This window comes from Heterocephalus glaber, unplaced genomic scaffold (assembly GCF_053883595.1).
Source record: "Heterocephalus glaber isolate CG9 unplaced genomic scaffold, H.glaber_assembly_v1.0 deba00001689, whole genome shotgun sequence".
NCBI classification, from domain to species: domain Eukaryota; kingdom Metazoa; phylum Chordata; class Mammalia; order Rodentia; family Bathyergidae; genus Heterocephalus; species Heterocephalus glaber.
This window is the reverse complement of record NW_028258414.1, coordinates 6,376,692-6,397,102: the sequence shown is the minus strand read 5'-3', so window position 1 is coordinate 6,397,102 and position 20,411 is coordinate 6,376,692. Positions and strand designations below refer to the sequence as shown.

The 20,411-nt window shown below is 45.2% G+C and overlaps 1 protein-coding gene and 1 long non-coding RNA gene across 10 annotated transcripts in view; one reads left to right on the top strand and one right to left on the bottom strand.

The window, feature by feature from the left end:
- Positions 1-20,411, bottom strand: part of Usp3 (ubiquitin specific peptidase 3) — a 223,932-nt gene that overhangs the window by 80,775 nt on the left and 122,746 nt on the right. For 2 of the 9 annotated variants that reach the window (XM_021237103.2, XM_021237102.2), the window contains exons 1-2: positions 5,134-5,322; positions 3,599-3,708 (exon numbers count right to left, since the gene is read on the bottom strand). The exons of 2 other annotated variants lie outside the window; for them this stretch is intronic. Coding sequence is in view for 5 of the 7 variants with exons in the window: in XM_087199041.1 (XP_087055167.1) it covers positions 6,812-7,308 (497 nt within the window). In the remaining 2 variants the exon portion in view is untranslated. Of the gene's footprint in view, positions 1-3,598; positions 3,709-5,133; positions 5,323-6,811; positions 7,859-20,411 lie in introns of those variants that run through there. 5 more of the 9 variants (XM_004855675.3, XM_021237101.2, XM_087199041.1 and 2 more) reach the window with 5 other exon arrangements.
- Positions 7,355-14,059, top strand: LOC110344136 (uncharacterized). Its single transcript, XR_002386461.2, has 2 exons — positions 7,355-7,538; positions 7,853-14,059. It is a non-coding gene; the product is annotated as an uncharacterized LOC110344136 (long non-coding RNA).

The following is a 20,411-nucleotide window of genomic DNA, read 5'->3' as shown; positions in this document are numbered from 1 at the left end:
TAGAGACTTTGCTTTTTAAAAGGTAACTTAAAAGTTTGAATGGTTTTCTTAAATTTGATTTTAATCTTTGGGCTATCTTTAATACCCCTGAGCATCTTAAGCAACTCTTAAACTTTGTCTCAGTTTCATAATCTATTAAACAGGAAAAATATGGAGGATGGATAGATAGTTAATTAAATTAGTCAGGATTAAATGCTAGCAAACTGTTTTGAAGTTACATTGTTGTTTTCAGTTCTACTCAATAAAGCTAATAGATGAGAAAACATCTGGAATTACTATAGATAACAACATCTGCAGACTCATAGCAGTTAAAAAGATGATCTCTATTTACAAGTTTTTAAGCCAAAGTTCACTTAACAACTCCAAAAGATTTCAAGATATGATTGCAATGAGTAATTTTTTTTTTTTTTTTGGTACCAGGGATCGAACTCCGGTCCTTGCACTTGCGCAGCAGGCAGCGAAACCACTGAGCTGAATCCCCGGCCATGCAATGAGTAATTTTAAGTGAATTTCCTTCCAGTCTCAACAATATCTACACTTATGTACATTCTCAAAACAGACTATTATTACACAAAAATCTCAGAGCACCTTGAGAGGTCTTGGCATAAGACAATTCTAGGTAAAATGAACAAGCTGTTACTGTTGTTAATGATATTCTCAGCATTCTCAACTGTCAGTCAAGGTAAGCTTCCTCACAAGTACACCCTCCAAAAAGTACGAGCCCCACTGAGAATCTATCAAAGTACTTCCTTCTAAGCCATCTGTCCAGGAAAGCTCTATTAAAACACCTAGTATGTAGCTGCTAGCCTGTCTGAAGAAGATATGAATAAACATAAAAAATTAAAATAGCTTACTCTTACACAGTATACATTTTCCACTTCAAACAATGAGAAACTAGGGTGAACACAAAACCTGTATGTAAGTAGGTTGGAAACTACAACTTAATCAAAGACAACTTATTTTTTTAAGGAAAAAATAACACATTTAAAAAGGCTCAAGATGAGCAAAAATGCTCAAAATGAAAGGACAAAGTAGATTAAGATGAGATGTATAAATTATTCCCTGATGCAAGAACTCAATTAAATTTTAAAACAGCAATTTAGTTGCTCAGCTATAAACTGCTTGTTCTGCTACTAATCTACTAACACTATAAAACCATAAGTACTTATAAATCTAGTTTGAAGGATCTAAAACTAATCTGTTCTATTCCAGTAAGGAAAGAAATTTAGTGAATTTCAGGAAGGAAAAAGTAGAGCCTAAGACTAATGTTTTAATATCAAAGAATGATGAGAAGGAATTATTGTGGGGATAACCAAGTAACAGGAAAACAAAACAAAGAGTTTTAATTACCCTGCAGCTCCATCCTTTCTTTTTTCTTTCTTTTTTTTGGGGGGGTGAGGGGTACCGGGCATTGAACTCAGGACTTTGTGCTTGCCAGGCAGGCCCAGCGCCACTGAGCTACATCCCCGGCCCTCCATCCTTTCTTTTGCTTAGGCCAAGAGGGATGTCCTTTATACCGTAAGTATACTACTTGGAAAATAATTTCTGATAAATGTGTCAAAACTTCGTAATAGTAAAATGTTAGGCTCAATTCCTGTAACTGCAGCCTCTTCAAACACAGGGAGCATATTTCAAGTTTCAGGTCTTTTGTATCCTCTACCAATTATTTAGAGACTGTGGGAACAGGCCAGGCTGCTTAAAGATTCTGGGGGATGGAGTGAGAGATGAATACTAACAACAAAAAGACTAAAAACACTACTCAGACTTAGTTTTGCAAATATTACCAAAAAAGTTTAAATTCAGAAAAATATAAATTTCAGATAGCAATCTTTAGTATGAATGTGAAACATTTATCACCTGCCCACCAATTTTAACTGCACTATCCTCATTTACAGCTAACATGTCCACCTGCACACTTATAAGCACAGAATGTCAAAGAACACAAATGCATCCAGGCAACAACACTGCAACTGGTCATCTGCTCACAATACATCCAGAGACTACTGGCTAAAATACTGGGACTGAAGCCTGGTGGAAAACATTCTAGGGAGAAGCTCACCTAATCTACATTTATTTTCAACGTGGTTAAAGACCATTCCAGCCATGTTCCAAGAAGTGAAAGAAAGTTCATTCATTAAGCAAATATTTACTCAGTGTTCTATTAAGTGCTAGGCACTTAACATCATAGAATCTTACATAAAAGCACTAAACCCAATTGGCATAATGAACAAAATCTAACTGATCCTGTCTAGAAAACAGTACACTGGACAAAAAAACTGCCTTCTTAAATGTAGGCTGTGAGAGAAATATGATATGAAATGACCCAGCATTCCATCAAGATAATTTCTTACCTTTATCACAAGCTGATCAGTTCATTAAAAATGTATTACCTGGGGCCCAGGATTTAGCTCAGTGGTTCTGCCACCTACCTCGAAAGCGCAAGGTCCCGAGTTCGATTCCCGGTACCAAAAAAAAAAAATGTATTACCATTGACAAAGAACCAATAATCAGCACCTCATTCTACTGAATGGATCTTTTGGGGGGTTCATCTCCAGTACCCTCCCCCCAAAAAACTTAATTTACACTTACTCAAGAGTAGAGCAATAAGAGAGTGTGTACTGAAAACTTAAAGAAGCACCATCAATCCTTTGAAGAATTAACCAGGGAAAATTCTCACGCCTTCACTATTAAAATGTCTCAAATTTAACTGGGCTATTTAACCTAAACTCCTCAAGTGCAAAGCTTAGTCTTTGGCTTTCCTTAGTTATTAAAACAGTTGTGTTCAGGGCATCTTCTAAAAGCATTTCATGTTTTCTCCCTGTCTTTTGCCACTAGTTAAACTCTTTCACTCACAAAAATAAGAAATGTCCCAGGCTCCAGCTTCTGAAAATAACATTGGTATGTACATACAACAAAAAGCTTGAGAATGTCCTAGTTTTGTTTAAAACTTTTTCATTTAAAACTAGAATGCCTTTAGCACAGTGATTAGACATAAATCAGCTTTTACCTTATTAGGAGATTACTATTTTCAACATTTACCTTAAACCACAACATGGATTTATCTTCTAACTTAGCTTCCTGTCTCTCCCCCAACTAGATTAGACTGTAACTTTTTTTTGACAGCAAGGGACTACTAGACCTTATCCATGGTCTTTCCCCAGTTGATGTATTTCCAAAACTCCAAGTCTCAACAAAAGTATATGTTGGCAACCTTAAAGACAAGCATTCCTGTAATTCTTTTTCTGTGCTGGGGATTGAACCCAGGGCCTTTCCACTGAGCTACGACCCCACTATCTCCTCCATTTTTGTTGTTGAGACAGGGACTTGCTAAATCTCTATATTGTCATTTCCCAACCTTGGCCCTCCAGAGTACTGGGATTTCAGGCATGTGGCATTAATCTGGCTCATATTTCTCTAATTTTTAAAAGCTACTCTGATCAAAGTTTGTAGGTGTCTTTAACTGGTACAACAGTTGTATACCAGTAGGTTTTCAAATTGTGATCCTGAACTCCTGAGAGATTACATGACCCTTTCAGAGGATTCAGAAAGTCAAAACTATTTTCATAAGTAATATTAAGATATTACTTTTATTGCTTACTCTCATTCTCTCAAGAGCATGCAGTGGAGTTTTCCAGAGGCTACATGAAGTGTGACGGCTGAGAGATGATATAGAGAGGCAGATAACGAATCCAGCTGTCTTCCATTAAGCTAAACAAAAAGAGTTGCAAACATGTAAAATAATGCCACTCTTACTGAATTTTTGCTTTGAAAAATACATTTTACATAATTTTTCATTTATGTTAACAGGTACTGGATCCATTATTGTTGCTTGTAAGTAAATTAATACATATTTAAAATTTTTCTCAATTTTAATTTCTAATACGGCAGTATCAATAAACATAAGCCATGCAAGCAAAGGCTCTCTCAGTCCTCAAAAACGTTTAAGAACAAAAAGTGTGAGAAGCACACTGAAAAATACAATTATATACCTAACATATAGTGCCTTCCCAGATAAGAAGCTCAAGCTAATTCTAAGTATAATTACTTCTTACCCCCCTAATCTGATTGAATACTACATCTCCTTGCAAAGCATAATTCAGCATAAAGCCAGTCTGTTATGGGCTCCGTTTAATGGGCTTTAGATATTTAATTATTCAGAGTCCTCTTTATAAAGATGTCCTTTTGATCATCTGTTACTATACCACGTATTATTTGGAGAGAATATAGCAGATTCCCAAAGTTTTCACACAAAAATAAAATTCCCTTGTTCACCCGAACAGCAACCTGGGAAGTAAATGCAAAGCATTTTCCTTTTTTGGCAGCTGACACAATGAAAAGTAATACTCAAAGGACACAGAACTGGGCCCAGGGATTTAGCTCAGTGGTTTCGCCGCCTGCTGCGCAAGCGCAAGGACCCCAGTTCGATCCCCGGTACCAAACAAAGGACACAGAACTACTTGTCCAAGGATGCATTGCTAGCTAGTAGGGCCTAGCATGTTGATTTTTTGCAATCTGCTTGGCTGTCTCACTCCTAGCTCCCAACAAAAATAAGGCAAGGGCACTACTTTCATTGTCTGGGTGCCAAAACAGAGATTTCCCCTGCTTAATAAGAATGTAATCAGATTTGACACCAGTCTCAGCATTATTCCACATACTATTCTTTTAGTCCCCTACTAAAAAATAAAATAAAATACAATGAAATGAAGTGTTGCGGGAAGAAGTACCAGAATGCATAATGCTCCAAGATGATGAGTTAAGGACGCACAGATTTACTAATCATTTAATCACTGAAACAACAGGCAGGCAAGAACAAGATCGTGCTTAATACAGTAACACAAGATTGCATCCACAAATGGATGCCAGTGGGTTAAAATGGGAGGCCCAGATGAAATGGGTTAAATTCACAGATTGGACAGAAAAAAAACCCAAAAAACAAAAACACCCACATGAAGTTGCGAAACTACCTTTATTGGTTCTACACAGCCAAGCAAGTGACTAGAACCACCATTGCAAAGCAGTCTGCGGCAAACTTGGTTGCAAGATGCAAAGAAGCCACACTAACCCTTGGACAGAAATCACCCCTCCCATACTAGTTTGTTCTTGTTAGCCACACAAGCTTCATTTTTAACTTACTGAGTTCCTCAAGAAATGCTTGATGTTCTGCCTCCCTGTTCCACAATCAAGAGGACTCCCTGGCTGACAGAGGGAAGACTGACTCACAGCAGGTTATCTGTCACTCGGATAATTCTCGGGTTTTTCAGATGCATGTGCCCAGTGAAGCCATCTTTAAGTTCGGTGTGACCTACAAAAAATCCACAAGTGTGCTAATTGACCAGTTTGTATTCTTGTAGTTTACTACAGATGAGCCTAATTGCCCCAATCCTTGTGAGGTAGGCTTTTCCGAGTTGTTTACTTTGGTCATTTTTTTCAAATCTCTTTTGAAAAAATTTAAACAACAGTCATCGCACCGCAGCTACAGCTAACGTACCACCAACTTGTAAAACGATGTGATACACCTTTTGTAGTTCCATATTCAACATTCAACGTTGAAGATACATTCATAGGTAAGAGCTAATTTACACAAATGCCTGGATCCTCACAAAAGAACTGCAATAATGCCCTGTGAAACCAATTAACTAGTTCATTTTTAAAGGCTTCATGCGGAAAAATACATCTGACTTTACAAAGGCAGCAAAGCGTCAAATGCTTGGGGGGGGGGGGATAAACCTGCGGTTGTTTCTATTCCTTATCCTAGAATACATTTCTCTTTGTAGCACTACCATTTTTTTTCTCTAAGAACATAATCACCCTTTAAGAAGTAACCTGTCAAAAGTGTTAACATTCTCTAATTCCCCAGCTCCGACCCACATTGAGAAATGTCACACAGCTAAATCGTACGTTCGCTATTTTTCTACATTTCTTCAAACGAACTTAAGGAAATTCTTAAGCGCACAATCCAATTTTTACTCTATAACCCAAGCTACCGGTGATCATCTTGGAGCTAATAAACAAAGACTCTAGCGGCACCAGGGCCCTACCAGGAAGTAATCAAAGCAGGGTGGCCGGTGCGATCCTAAGTCGCTTAGACAAGACAATGACAGGGCACTAAGGGATTCCTAGGGGGCCAGTGGGAAGAGTTAAAATGCTTAAGACTATTCCAAAGCATCCCCTAAACCTAGTAACTATTTCACAGCGCACGAACTCTGGAACCGCAACGCAATTCCAGGCAACCCAAAAGACGGTCCAGAAACAATCTTTGAAATGCAAACTCGAGCCGCCCCTCCAAAGCATCTGTTGGCTGGAGCTCCGGAGCTGTGGAGCCCTCAGTTTGTTTTCAAACTTCACCCTCCCCGACTGACGAAAGACTCCGGCCTCGGCCGCCCGAGCTTCCGAGGCTGCCGGAGCCCGCGGGGGAAGGGACACAAGCGCTGCTGAGGCAGGCGGCGGCCCAGACAAAGCTGAGCCGGGAAAGAGGAGCTTTTCCCGTCCGGTCCGCTAAGAAGGCGGCCCCCGGGCCCAGCCGCACGTGCGGCCGCCCTGGGGGGCGACACCCTCCCCCCGGCCCCCAGGTCCCCGCCCGCCGCGGCCCCGGACTCCCGCCCCTCGCGGGCCTCCCCTCAGCTGGCCGTCGGGCCGCGGGAGACAAAGGAGCCGCCGCCGCTCCCGCCTCAACGTGTCCCCTCCCCGGCGCGCCCGGCCCGCTCGCCCTCTGCACCCCGTCCTCGCGCGCCGGCCTCCCGGGCCCTTCGACGGCAGGCCCGAAAGAGCCGCGGCCTCGGGTGGCAGCCGGGCCAGCCGGGGCCGCACTCACCGCTGCAGCACCAGGACGACGGGGAGCCGTTGGGGAACTTGGCTGAGTCCGGGGCGATGCAGACGCTGGAAGTGAGGTGCGGACACTCCATGGCCAGGAGAACGGCGGCAGTGAGGACCACAGCTGTGGCGGTCGAACAGACTCTGAGGGCTCCGTCTGGGGTCCCTCCTCTCCGGGCGCTCGGCAGACGGTGGCTGCGTCCCGAGCCCTTGAGTCAAAGAAAGCGAGGGCTTCCGGACGCCGTGTTTTCTCGCCTGCCGTCTCCCGGTGCCCCGCTCCGGAGAACGTGAAACTCCGGGATCCGGGTTCTGCAGCCGCCTAGATTGCAGGCTTCCGCCTTCCCAGGCTTGCCCCGCCCCCTTGCCACTCAGGCCCCGCCCCCTGCCCTCGCTCGGGGTGGGGTCCCGGCGCGAACAGGCTGTTGGCTCAGGGTCCCGCAGCGCTCGGAAGTGACTTTCCCAACTCCGCGGCCTCGGGCGGCTGCGGCTCCTCCTCATCCCGGGATGGGTGAGTGCCCAGTCCGGACGAGCCGGTCCGGTCCGCTGCGTTTACTGCGATCCTGCGTTTCACACAGTAAAACGTATGTGAAGGTTTCACTATACAGCGGCTTGGTGGTAGAAAATCTGACTACATGGCAAAGTGTGAAGAAGGAAAAACAGGGAGGAGCAAGCTCAAAGGGATTCAGGGCCTGGCCCAGGCGCCTGACTTAATGTCCTCGCTGCTGCAGGTGCGACCCAAGCCTCTTCCGGTGCTGACCACGTGGCCTTAGCCCTCGAGGGCGCCCGGACACCTGGAGTCAAACCCTGTGACTCACTTCTGCTTCATGTCAAGCATGTCGGGCTTTTCATGCCTCGCCGCTGGAAATTTAAGAGAAATAAACATAACCTGGTTTGCTGAGCCGAGGTCCCCTTTACCAGATGATAAAAGGGGCAGGAGTCTAACGTGTTGGCACACACCACTGTCTCCTAGCGCCTCAATGCCTCCTTCAAGCCTCTCGGCACCCTACCCGCTGCTAACTGTCCTCCTCCCCGTTTATTGCAGGGAAACCAAGACTGATTCGCTAATCAGTGCTGAGAATGGATCCCCAGCCCCTGACCTCGTCTCAGAAAGCGTCGGCAGGCAGGCCTCAAAGGGCTGCTCAGGTCCCAGTAACACCGGAGCGAGCCTGCGACCTCACTGGGGTAGTCCTGGAAGACGTCAGGGTTCTTACAAACCCTCCTTCAAAGTTGGGGCTCCTAGGAAAACCCTGGAAGGAGACTGGGCCCAGAGGGCCAGCAAGGGGAGGAGAAAGACTGATGTGGCAATCCTGTGGGCAGGGCTTGAAGAGGAAGCAAGGTCAGGAAATGATTAATCTGGACGGGTAGTAGTTGAGCAGGGCAGCTCCCAGAAGTGAAGTCCTGGGGTAGCCCGGTGTCACCCCATGGTCACTTCTCACTCTTCTCTACCGCCACTCTCACAGTCCTCTGCCTAATGGTGGCCACCTACCTGGGGCATCTCTACCAACTTTTACCCCATAGTATTTCGGATTCCTTAAAGTTCCTCTGCTGCTTTCCCAGTTGTATTTGATTTGCTGTTACAGCAAACCTCAGACCTATTAAGGCAGTGAGCAGCTGTGGGGAGTGACCAGTCAAGCGCACCTTCAAGTCTTGGCTCTGTCACCTGCTCAATGGAGTCCTCACAAGACTTTTTCTTCATCTGTAAAACTGGAATAATAATATTTATCTGGAAAAGAAGATGTAAGAACTCAGGAGAATTACCTCCATATATAGTAGTAGGTTCCAGATAAATATACATTTTAAAAAATACCCCTCTTCCCTGGGATGGAAGAGGGATCGGGACAATAACAGCTGTCCCCTCAAGCTCTTCCACCCATCTCCTTCTGTCAACCTGTTTATCTTTAAGGCCTGGGTCAACCAATCTCTGTTTACCCCTGGACACCTATTCCACCTTTAGTATCCACAGCCCCTCTTTTAGCCATGAGCATGCTCTGACTCATGCTGTCTTTACTACTGGTATGTAATGTTATTTTTTTTCACCCTGTAGAAACTGTTTCCTAGTCCCCTAAACGTCAGTTTAGACATCACTTCCTCCTGGAGGCCTTTCCTGACCCTGCTCCAACCCAGGTTAGCTCCAGAGGATGATGCCTTCCACTGCCCCCACTCTGCTTTTATGAAACACTCTTCATGCATGTAATTATTTAATGTCTGCCTTCCCCTCGGAGGTCCTTAAGGGTAGCAAACAAGTCTGTCTGGTTTCTTGCTTTCTAACATAATGTGCAGAATATGGAGGGTGTCCAACATGTAACTCTTCAATGGTGAATGAATGGGTGAGTGACGGATTAGCAACGTCTAGGAAGACAGGAGTTTAGGAATGGCCCAGTATAGGCCAGGTATTCATCTACCCCCTCAAGATCTCTGCATTTGCTTTCAGGTCTGAGTTTGTGATTTTGAAAGGGACAGAAATGTGAAGGTATCTTGTAAGGTGTGAACTGCTTTAAATTTTTTCTTTTTTTGGTACTGGGGATCAAACTCAGGTCCTTGCACTTGGGCAGCAGGCGGCTAAACCACTGAGCTAAATCCCTGGCCCCCAATTTTTTTTTTTAAATTAGTACCCTTTGTGCTGAACCAGAATGAAGACACGTTGGAGCAGGAGCCCTAATTTAGTCATCCCCGATTGCCATAGTCCCCTGGAGGACAGCCTGTATCAGGAACCCCGAAGAAGCTGCACAAAATCAGAGGCCTCCCTAGGGCTTTCCCTAGAGTGCCTTAAAACCAAAAACTTTCCTGTCTTTAAGTTTTTATTGTAAGAAGAAAAAAACATGAAGGAAAAAAATGAGTAAAACGTGTCAAAGGAGAGAAGACCACGGGGCACAGTGGGGAACCTACCTGATCAGCCCCAGGTTTCTGCAGCTGTGTTGAACACGATGTTGGCTTTTTTGTGCTTGGCCGGCGTCCCTGGCCGTGAAGGGCTCGGACTTAATCCCCTCTCTCCAGACCACGGTGGCCCCCGCGCTCCGCTCCGAGGCCCCTGGAGGTCCGCAAGCGCGGGGGCGGGAGCTGCTGGGGGACTGCCCAAAGCGGCGGGCCTGGGTTTAAAACGTGCATTTTTCACTGAGGAGAAATGCACACTTTCAACCGCGCCATCACATGTTTTTCCTCTAAAGAACGTTAAGTATACAGTGGGTGGGAGGAAGTGAGGAAAGGAAGATCAGATCATGGTCAGAAAAGCTCTCAAGGTTGCTGCAACCTTCTTCAAACTCTAACACTTGGGACTTCAGGCAGAATCTGTGGTCCCCAAGCCAGAATTACCTGGCTGATCAGGCCCTGGGGCACAGCAGCTTGGGAGTGTTCCCACTCAGGTACAGCACCTTGGAAGCACCCGGAGAGTTGGTTTAATTATTTACGGTAGAGATTTTTGCTAGGAGCAAGCCTGCTTAGAAAACCTAAGTCAGACCAAGAGGAGGCTTGTAAGTATTCAGAAGTGTTGGGCGTGGAGGGAGCAGGCGCTTAGGGACTCTTCTGTCACCTGGTTTCATTTCCCTTGCAGAACTTAACTGATATTTCCTTGCTTGTTTACTCCTTTATCTATTATCCATCTCTTCCGAAATAAGAGACCTTGCCAGTCCTGTTAGTTGCCTTATTTCCAGTTCCTGGAATACAGGTAGGTACAAGGCAGGCCCTTGGTAACCATTTGTTGAATGACTAAGGCTAGTGAGTGGCGTGTAGCTCCGAGGTAGTATACGCATGCGCAAAAGCCTGGGTTCAATTTCCAGCCCCCCAAAACAATACAAATCAGAGAAGGGCAGCTTGGGTTTCAGCAACCACCCACCTTGCTTTCCCACTCCGAACACCAGTCTCCCTACTGCTTTCCATTACTGCATTCCCAACACTGCCCTGCTCAAAATCCTTGCCTGGCCATCTCTGGTAGGATCAAATCCCAAACCTACTGGGGCCCCTGTCACCGGTCCCCCTCCCTTTTGCTTTAAAAAAAAAACAACTGCTCCAGCTCTGCCTAAAATAGTTCCTTCGTTATACAAAATGCTCTTCCTCATTCTTCTCCGTCCTCCCCATCTTGTCCTGTTTTATTGGGCCAGTTCCTTCTCTTTCCCCATCACCCACCCAAGCAAACTTGAAATCTTCCCCCTTGTCGAGTTCCCCTGTTCTGTCTCTGCAGCTTGTCAACATGGTGCTGTTATTTTCTGTTCACATTTCAGTCTCCCTCAGAAGCAAGTGTTTTTATTTTCAGCTGTAGGTTTTCAGCACCCAGGTAGCAATGGCAGATGATAAAACTGATTATATTTGTTGATTGTTGTTGGAAGTGTCCCTCTGGGGGGAGATTATAGCAACAGATATGTGTAATAATCTCCTAGATATTCAGAGAAAGGCCCTCCACTATTTAAGACAGAAAGTTTCATTTACTGTGTCCCAATGAGGTACAGATACTATGCCTGGTGGTTTTCATTTCTTCTTTGGGCTTTGGGAGGTAAATATTACCACCTTCATTTTACCAGTGAGAGAATGAAAGTTTAAAGGAAGTTAAACGCTTGCACAAATCTTCACAATTAGTAACTGTTCTTTTATCAAAGAAGCCAAAGTTTCACTCCCACACATGGTCCTCTAAATGATTTTGCACTATTTCATGGGGAAGTTGAAGTTCCTAATGATGCAGACTCTTAGGAACCACAGGACACAAAAGAGCCTTCTGAGAAGAGAATCGTTTCTGTTCAGTAGCACTGTAATAATTATACCGTCAACATCTTAATTTGTGTTGCTTTCACTTCCCCTTCATCACTGAAAACTCCTTTTGTGAAGGAGATGAGGTTTGCTTGTTTAAAGACCACTTTGCAGATAAAGTATGGACAGATTAAGCGAAACAGAGGACTCTAGCACCAAACAACCTTCAGGCTAGAGACACTGCTTCCCCTGGCTGCAGTCTTTTCATTTGTAAAACCAGGGGCTTGAAGGAAGTGGTCCTTCCCACAGTGAGCACCATGCAATCTGTGATAGCTCATGGCCACCCAGTGACACTGGCAGAGGAAAGACCATCCTTGTGTGCTGTGACTAAGATTACTAACGTTTCATCCAGATCCATCTTCCTTTCCTCAAGAGTTCACAAACAGAACTTCCTCAGCTTCCCTTGCAGCAAGGTGTGGCTATTTTTGATCTATGGAATCTCAGCAGAAATCACAAGGATCAGCCTTGGCTGGCGCTGTATATAGCTGCCCACGCCACAAATACCTTATTGTCCAGTTTGATTTTATAGCACATGGAGGAAAAGAAAGAATTACAGTGAGGCTGAGAAAGAAACATGGGTTGTCTAAGGTTCACTCATTTCCCTCTCAGCTTCACTCTAAGCTGCACTTTCAGTATCCCTCCTTCAACTTCCATTCATTTCTTCAACAAATCTGTGTGTACTCCTACATGCCAAGCATGGAAAAGACACAGGCTTGCAGCTCAGTGCTGCCTGGGATCTTGCTCTGCTGACCTCCTTTGCCACTATCAAGATGGAGAGCATTGTGACATCACTCACTTCCCCCTGCTCTTAATCACCTGATTGGACAGCCAAGCCTCTGAGTTTCAAAGCACTGCCTAGACTAGAAGCTTGAAGCCTTTTGGTTGTGAAGATGACATCCATGTAAATAGACTGGCTTAGTGCATGGCATATACTAGAACAACAATGGCGAACCTCTTAGAGTTTTCAATAATACAAACAGCCCGCTTTGGCACTTCGCCACCACTACACTAGACCCTCAAATGTCTGCTTCCATGAGACCTTGGCAATTAGGACAACTGATACAGGAGGTGAGGGGTGATGGCCTGAAAGAACTGATTCTAGTGTCGCTGGAATAGAAGGTTAGAGTTTTGTCTTCTAAAGGGGATCTGGACCAGGTCAGTCATTCAACCAGCATCACTGATACACTGAGCTTTGTGTTATAAAACTGAGCAGCCATGTGTCTTATCCTCAAAGGGATGGGGGAAGGTTCAAGAGAAACCAGCCAGCAAAGAGGCAATTGCAACACAGTGTGATAAGTGCTAAGAGGGGAAGTACAGGGTATTGCTTAGCCACAAACAAAGGACAGCTGAGTCAGGCAGTGGGTGGGAACAGGGCAAGTATCAAGTAAGGCTTCCTGGAGGAAGTGGCGCATGGCCTGGGACTCAGGTAGTGTGTGAAGTCGGGCTGAGGAAAGGGACACAGTGTCCCACACAGAGGGAATAGTATTTGCAAATGCTCGGAGGCTTGGAGAAGAGCTAAGAGTGTCAGTCTGGCTGGAGAGTCAGATGCAAGGGAATGGAAGGCTGAGACCCAGCAGCGCGGGTCTACAACAGAACTGCCAACACAGAGGAATCTGGGTCTCAGGGACTGACATCTTTCAGGGTCACACTCCACCAGGGGTGGGGGAAGGCAAAAGAACAGGAAGAAGAGAGAAACTAACAATTACTAAACATCTACAAGATGTTCAACTGCATTAGTCACCTGGGGTTTTCTTTTTATTGTTTTGCGATGTTTTTTTCAATGCTGGGATTTGAACCCAGGGCCCTGTGCATACTGGGCAAGTGCTCTACCACTGAGCTACGTCTGCAAGTCATCTGGAAAATGCAAAATTAAAACCACAGGGTAGACCTTGAAGTACACAAAAAAGCAAGAGTGAGATGCAGAGAGTAGATATGACCCCTCCACACATACACACACACACACAAAGCACACACATGCACACCCTATTTTGATTGGGTCCCCAAAGACTATGTTCCTGAGGAGCTTACAACTCACTGAGAGCAAGGGGATCAGATGCTTTAAGAAGAATTTTGATGGGGAAAAGAATCCTAGGCTTAGAGAACCCCCAGGTCTGCCTCCCCCTCTTCTTTCTTAAACTGAATCTGAATTGACAATTCAGCTGACTAGAAAATGAATTTCTCAAGCATCTAGAACATAGATTTTCACAGTCCCACACCCTTTGGTGAGGTGCCTGGTGCAGAAGAAAGGAGAGTTGACCTGCTGTGTGACTTCAGGCCAGCAGCCTGGCCTCTCCTGAGCTTCCGTCTGAAATGGGAAGAACAACAGCTGCTTCTTGATCTATTTCCTTTACCCAAGGGCTTAGTGTTTGGGGGAAAAAATGGGGATTCATGTGCTATGATCAGAACCACTTCCTGAAGTTGTCAATTCCCATAATGTATGCATTTGTGTAATCACACTAGAGGTTATAAGGTATATTTTATAATTAAGTCATTAAAAAAGCTCTGCTATGGTTGACCTGGTTATAAATATTTTCTGGCAGCAGCAGCAGGGGAAAAAAAGTATCTAACATTACATCTTATCCAAAGAAAGATAGTGGGAAAGCGAGGAAAGGAGCTCAGAATCCTTGGGCCTTTCTGTTCCCTGTGGAGCAAGCGGTGTTTCCAAGATGGAGATGGAGACCAGGAAGAGCAAGGATTCATGGACAATGACACTTCCTGAGGGACCTTTGGGCAGAGCCACCAGAAAGCTGAGAGGGTCAGGTGCCAGCTCCTGTCACCACCATGCTCCTTGCTTGCCAGGGTCCCTGCACAGCCAAGCTGGAGAACAGGATTTTTTTTTTTAATGCACCTTGTTTGGCCTTTTCCTGCATGCAGAGTTTGCAAGCTGCTTCTCCTGGGGCTGGGGCTGCCCACGGGGGTAAAGCACAGGATGCAGCAGACAGTCTAGCAGGTCCCTCTATAAATAACCTCCAGCTCGAGCCAGTGAGCCCTCCAAAGCCAGCAGCACCCCAGGGCAGAGAGCCTGGCACACTGGAGCAACTCAGGGGATTATATTACCCTGGTAAAGAAATTCATATTGTCAATCAAAAAGCTTACTAGAAAGCTGGCCCAGGAAGCTTACAACAAGAAACTAAACAGCTGCTGGTTCTGCAGAAGGGGAAGAGAAGGAGGGAGGGGAGTTACTCTGTGCTGTACATGTTTTTTATTCCATTGAAGTTTTGTACCATGGGTTATCAAAGAAGTACTATTAAAAATGCAAAGCCTAAAGGCCAGGGATTTAGCTCAGTGGTGCTGCCGCCTGCCTCAAAAGTGCAAGGTCCTGAGTTTGATCCCGGGTACCAGATAAATAAATAAATAAAGCCTAAAGTGATTTCCCCTTAGGGAAATGGGCACAGCCACCAGAGAGGGGGAGGGCAGGTCTTTACAGATAAACCCACTTAAGTTTGACTCCCAGCTAATCCTGCTGCTTCCCAGCTTTGTGTCCTAAAGCAAGTTACCCACCCACTGTGAGCCTCTGCACCTAACCGAGGCAGTAGACCTGTCAATCACAGACATCCAGGACATATGCGGCCCATCCCTGCAGCAGGGACCAATTAGCCCATGCTATCTCCAATTCTTCCGTCACAAGACCAAGCAGGTTTTTGATAGGCCGGCCTAGATCTGACATCAGCCTGAGGAGTGCGGGGTGCTAAGCTTCTGGCTACCATAAGCTCTTTCAGTGGCCCACTCGCACCCTAGAGAGCATAGTTCTTTTCCTACCTTTAATAAATGTAAAACCTCGATACCTTTGCACGTTTCTCGACCAATTCTTTGTTCAGGACAAGAGCCTGGAAAGAATCTCTAGAAGGCGTCCACAGGACCCAGAACCCCAACGACATACTCACAGTGAGGATATGGATCATCCCTTTCATTGTGACCACACAACCAGACGCTCTTCAGAAGGCTTTCTGTGTATGCTCGAGACAAACCCTGCAAGGGGGACACTATTCCTTTCCCTCTTCCACATTTTACATAGGAGGAAACTGAGTCTCAGAGGGACTAAGGAAAATGCTTAGGATCTCACAGCCAGGCAGGTTACCTGTCTCCCAAGCCCAGGTCTTTCCACCTCCACTGTGCTGAGTTGGGTAGGATGTAGGGCCTTGCAAAACATGAACAGGGTAGAGGAGACTTATGGGCAGGATTGTTTTCCACACACCCTTCCCATGGGTCCTAAGGTGAGTCTACCCTGCTTCCGTCACTGACCCTGCAGGTATCCATAATAGATCTGTCTGGGGCTGACATCCTGATGTGAGCTTGTCTGTCATCAATTATCTCTTCTTCTTCTTCTTCTTCTTCTAACTGAATCAGAAACATTCCAGTGAATTGACTGTCTCAGGCAGTTGGTTCTCAATTGTATTGCGTTTTTACTGCACTTGAGAAAAAAATTCACCTGAATTTCCTTGAAGAAGAGTTTCAAAGTCAGGAGTGAGTCTGGCTTTATAGGGGTAAGAGTACTTATCATCCTAGTCCTACACACTTTGGAGCTTTTACTTTTGCGCTGGACCCCCTGAAATGGGTTACTGGGGAGAAGTCTACCAGAATATTCATATTCAAAGCAAAGATGGGACTGAGGATTTGGCTGAGTGGTAGAACATTTGCCTAGCATGCACAAGACCCTGGGTCCATCCCCAGCACCACAAAAACAACAAAAACCAAAAACTAAAACAGGATGCTCATCTCCAGGCAGGGTCTTATTTTGTTGCTGTAGTTATTGTTGTTGTTTTGTAGTACTGTGCATTGAACCCAAGGCCTTTGCACTAAGATACATCCCCATTTTGTATTTTTTATTTTGAGATAAGTTCTCACTAAGTCATTAAATTGCCCAAGCTGGGTTTAAATTTGCCATGCTCCTGCCTCAGCCTCCCAGAGTACTGGGATTACAGGTATGCTCCACTATAGTCAGCTTAGGCTGGGTTTTTATCTTAGTTTTCGATGATAGTCCCATGAGAAGTTTTCCATGGTATGAGGCAGGCATCAACATACAGATAAATGTGGATTTGATTAGAAAATGTGGTTCCTACTTGTTCTCATGTCAAACAGGAGCCCCCCTTCACACCTTGCCTGACTGGAGCTGCTCATTGCCAGGGTAGGGGGAGCACTGTGTGCATGCTATCCAGATTTACACACTGGTAGAACCGCTGGGAGTGGGAGAACGTGCAAGATATGAGGGTTGCGACTTGATCAGCCTGCTCTTTTGAGGCCTGGCCAGGCAGGCAGGCACTCTCTTCCTCCTCCCTAAGAGATCTCCAGCCTCTTCCACATCACAGTAGGCTGGGGAGCAGTGAGACACCCCAGGAGTAGCACCTGGCACCTGACGGAAACTCACAGGGATTCAAAAGAAGCAGAAGGAAATGAGGCTGGCCCAGTAGCACTGATGGGAAGGCTGAAGGACTGGTGAAACTCCAAAGGGGAAATTCATCCATGCAAAATCTCTCACTGCACACAGTCTGTGTGGGGTTTTTTTTTTTTTTTGGTACTGGGGAATCAAACTCGGGACCTTGCACTTGCGCAGCAGGTTGCGAAACCACTGAGCTAAATCCCCGGCCCACTGCACACAGTCTGTACCAGATTCTCTTCTAAGCACTGGGGAAATCAGACCAAGGAGGGGCAGAGACCCATGAAAGTCACCGGGGAAGAGAAAACTCAGTCGTGCAGTTTCTCAATTAAGTGGAAAGCAGGGTTCAAAGAAGAGGAGAGTGGAGGAATAAGATCTCGAAAACTTGGTCAGAGATTTCAAAAGAATGACATCTACACAGATAACATTTTTTTTTTTAAAGTGTAGAAGAAAGGAGGCAGAGGGTGATGCAATTTGAGAGCTACTCTAAGGCCCAAACTCCAGCATTTACACTGCCTGCTGGGGCAATTCACAAGGCCCAGCACTTCTTGCTCCTCCAGCCAAACCAGCAGGCTCCTTGCTGGTCCTCCCCTCACCAGGCATGCCTCCCACGCTGCCCTTAATCTGTCAGAGCGCCTTTTGAAGGCTGCCCTGCAAAGAGTAGCACCATTTGGAGGATGCATAACCAAACTGAAAATGTGATAGGAAGGAGCCCAACGCCCTGTCTGATTTATCTTTGTACACCAGTGTTAGACACATAATAAGCATTTGGGAAATGTTTGGTGAGTGAATGAATGCCATTGTTAGGCACTGAGACCTGATTTTAAAAATAAGAAATGTTGCTGGGTGTGGTGATACATACAACTGTAATCCCAGCCCCAAGGGAAGCTGAGGCAGGAGGCTCAAGATCACAAGTTTGATCCCCAGCTTGGGTAACTTAGTGATTTAGTGAGAACACCTCTCAAATTTTTTTTTAAAATCACTGAAAAAACACTAACAGTGGTTGAATGATGGAATTATGAGAGATTTTTCTTTCTCTATTTTCCTATTTTGTATACTATAGCAACTTTTGTGTGTGTGTGTATGTGTGTGTGTGGTGTTGGGGATTGAACCTAGGACCTTAAACACACTAAGCATGTGCTCTATCACTGAGCTATATACTCAGTCTGTATAGCAACGTATTTTTTTTTTGGTACCAGGGATCAAACCCAGGACCTTGCGCCTGGGAGGCAGGCGGCAGCACCACTGAGCTAAATCCCCAGCCCTGTATAGCAACGTTTTTAATATATAAGAGTATATTTTTAATATTTAAGAGTATATTTTAATATTTAAGAGTATATTTAGTATCTTCTCTTTGCTATGTCCTAATAAAATAACTATAAGAATTACAATTTATTATCAAATATTTAAAAGTCGTATACCAGGCCAGGGATTTAGCTCAGTGGTTCTGCTGCCTGCCTTGAAAGCGTAAGGACTGGAATTTGATCCCCGGTACCAATAAATAAATAAATAAATAAATAAATAAATAAATAAATAAAAAAAAATAAAAATGATAAAAGTCTTATTCCATATAAGGTGTAAATTATGAAACTCGGAAAACATGAGCTGAGTTACTTAACACAGTGAAAGAAAATTTACTAGCACATAACTCTGAAGTGTTTGGTGATATGCATGATCATTGTGTAGTTTGGTATAAACAATAGTTCTCATTACTTAGTATTAGTGCCATCCCTCAGCCACTGAGGGAAATTGGTCTAGGACCCCCAAAATGCCAAAATCCATAGGTTTTCAAGCCTCCTGTTTAAATACAAAATGATATAACACTTGCATATAACCTACAACACCCTCCTGAATTCTGTAAGTCATCTCTAGATTATTTAATACCTCATACAATGTATATACTATGTAAACAGTTGTTACACTGTATTGTTTAGGGAATTATGACAAGAAAAGTCTGTACCTGTTTGGTACAGATACAATTTTTTTTCTGCTCCTGTCTCTCAACTCCAAAACTGGAGCCTAATGGGTTGGTGACATCATGTGCTTGTCCAACTGTCCGTGTCTTGTCTGTCTGCATTTAAGATGTTGACTATTTTAAAAGCCCTTCACCCTCCCCACTTCACAGTCATGGAGTTACACAGTCAACATACAACATTTCCGTCACTCTAAAGAATCCCCTCGGGCCAGGCATGGTGGTGCATGCCTGTAATCCTAGCTTCTTGGGAGGATGAAGCAGAAAGTTGGCAAGTTTGAGGTCAACTTGGGCAATCAGTGAGACCCTGACTCAAAATTTAAAATAAAATTTAAAAGGCTTGGGCTGTAGTTCAGTGATAGAGTACTTGTCTAGCATATGGGAGGCCCTGGATTCAATCCCTAGATAGGTCAAAACAAAACAAACAAACAAACAAAAACAAGACAAAACAGTAAGACCACCCTCAAGTTCCTTTGGTAGTCACTCCCCACTCGCACCTTTGGTGACCGCAGATGTCCACTTTGTCCCTAGAATTGTGCCTTCTCCAAGGTTGTCTCAGATACAATGTTTAAAAAAGCCCCCATACATGGTTGACTCATTCCAGGGATGCGGAACTCTAACAGAGCAACTGGACTTGAAACAGCCAAATTGGCCTCTGTCCCAGGGGCAGGGGAGGGGAGGTAGGAACAGGATCAAGGGGGATGCAGCTGTGGTGGCCTCAGCAGATCTTTGGGTCCATAATAACCCTGGGTTCTGAGGACATCTGTCGCCATTCACAAAGGATCTCGTCATCCCATAGGAGTAGTGCCAACACCCTAAACTCTCATCCTTCATTCCCTAGGGTCTGCCTTCTAGGTGTGAGAATGCTCATGGGACAGGAAGGAATATTCATCCAAGTGACAAATACGTGTTAAGGACCTATTATGTGCCGGGCATTGAGGAGGTCTTATATATACGATGTCTCTAGCCTCAGCCTTACGTGGGTGACCTTAGACCCATCAGGCAGACGATGAAGCAGGCTCAGAAGGTGAAGTTACGCGCGGGGGAGGCGCAAGGGGAAGGAGCTCTGGGCGTGGAAAGCCTCTCTTCCCTCCCTGCGCATTGCCACAAAGCCGAGTTCCACTTCCTGCCCATAGCCTTTGTGATCATCATCAGCTACTGGGCAAGTCATTCTCCTGGTTATAAAAATAAAGTGCAAGAGAGATGCATTTCCCAAGTGACTTTCCAGCCCTGGATTGGTTATGGTAGTGTTTCCTCCACTGGCCCAAGGCTCACGGGCCACCCGCGCAGAGCTCTGCCGGGGACTTGGGTCGCTCCAGCGCTCGCCCCCTGGAGGACATCCGTGGTACTTCAGGAGACAGGGCAAGAAGTGGGGCGCTGCAACCATCGGGCCAAGTCAACGTAACCACACATTAAAGCCGGCTTTAATTACCACTTTCGCTTTTTAAACAACACGGGTCTAGAAAACCTTCTCACAGCCCTTCCCACGCTCGCCAGGGGAATGCTGCTGCTGGAACGCGT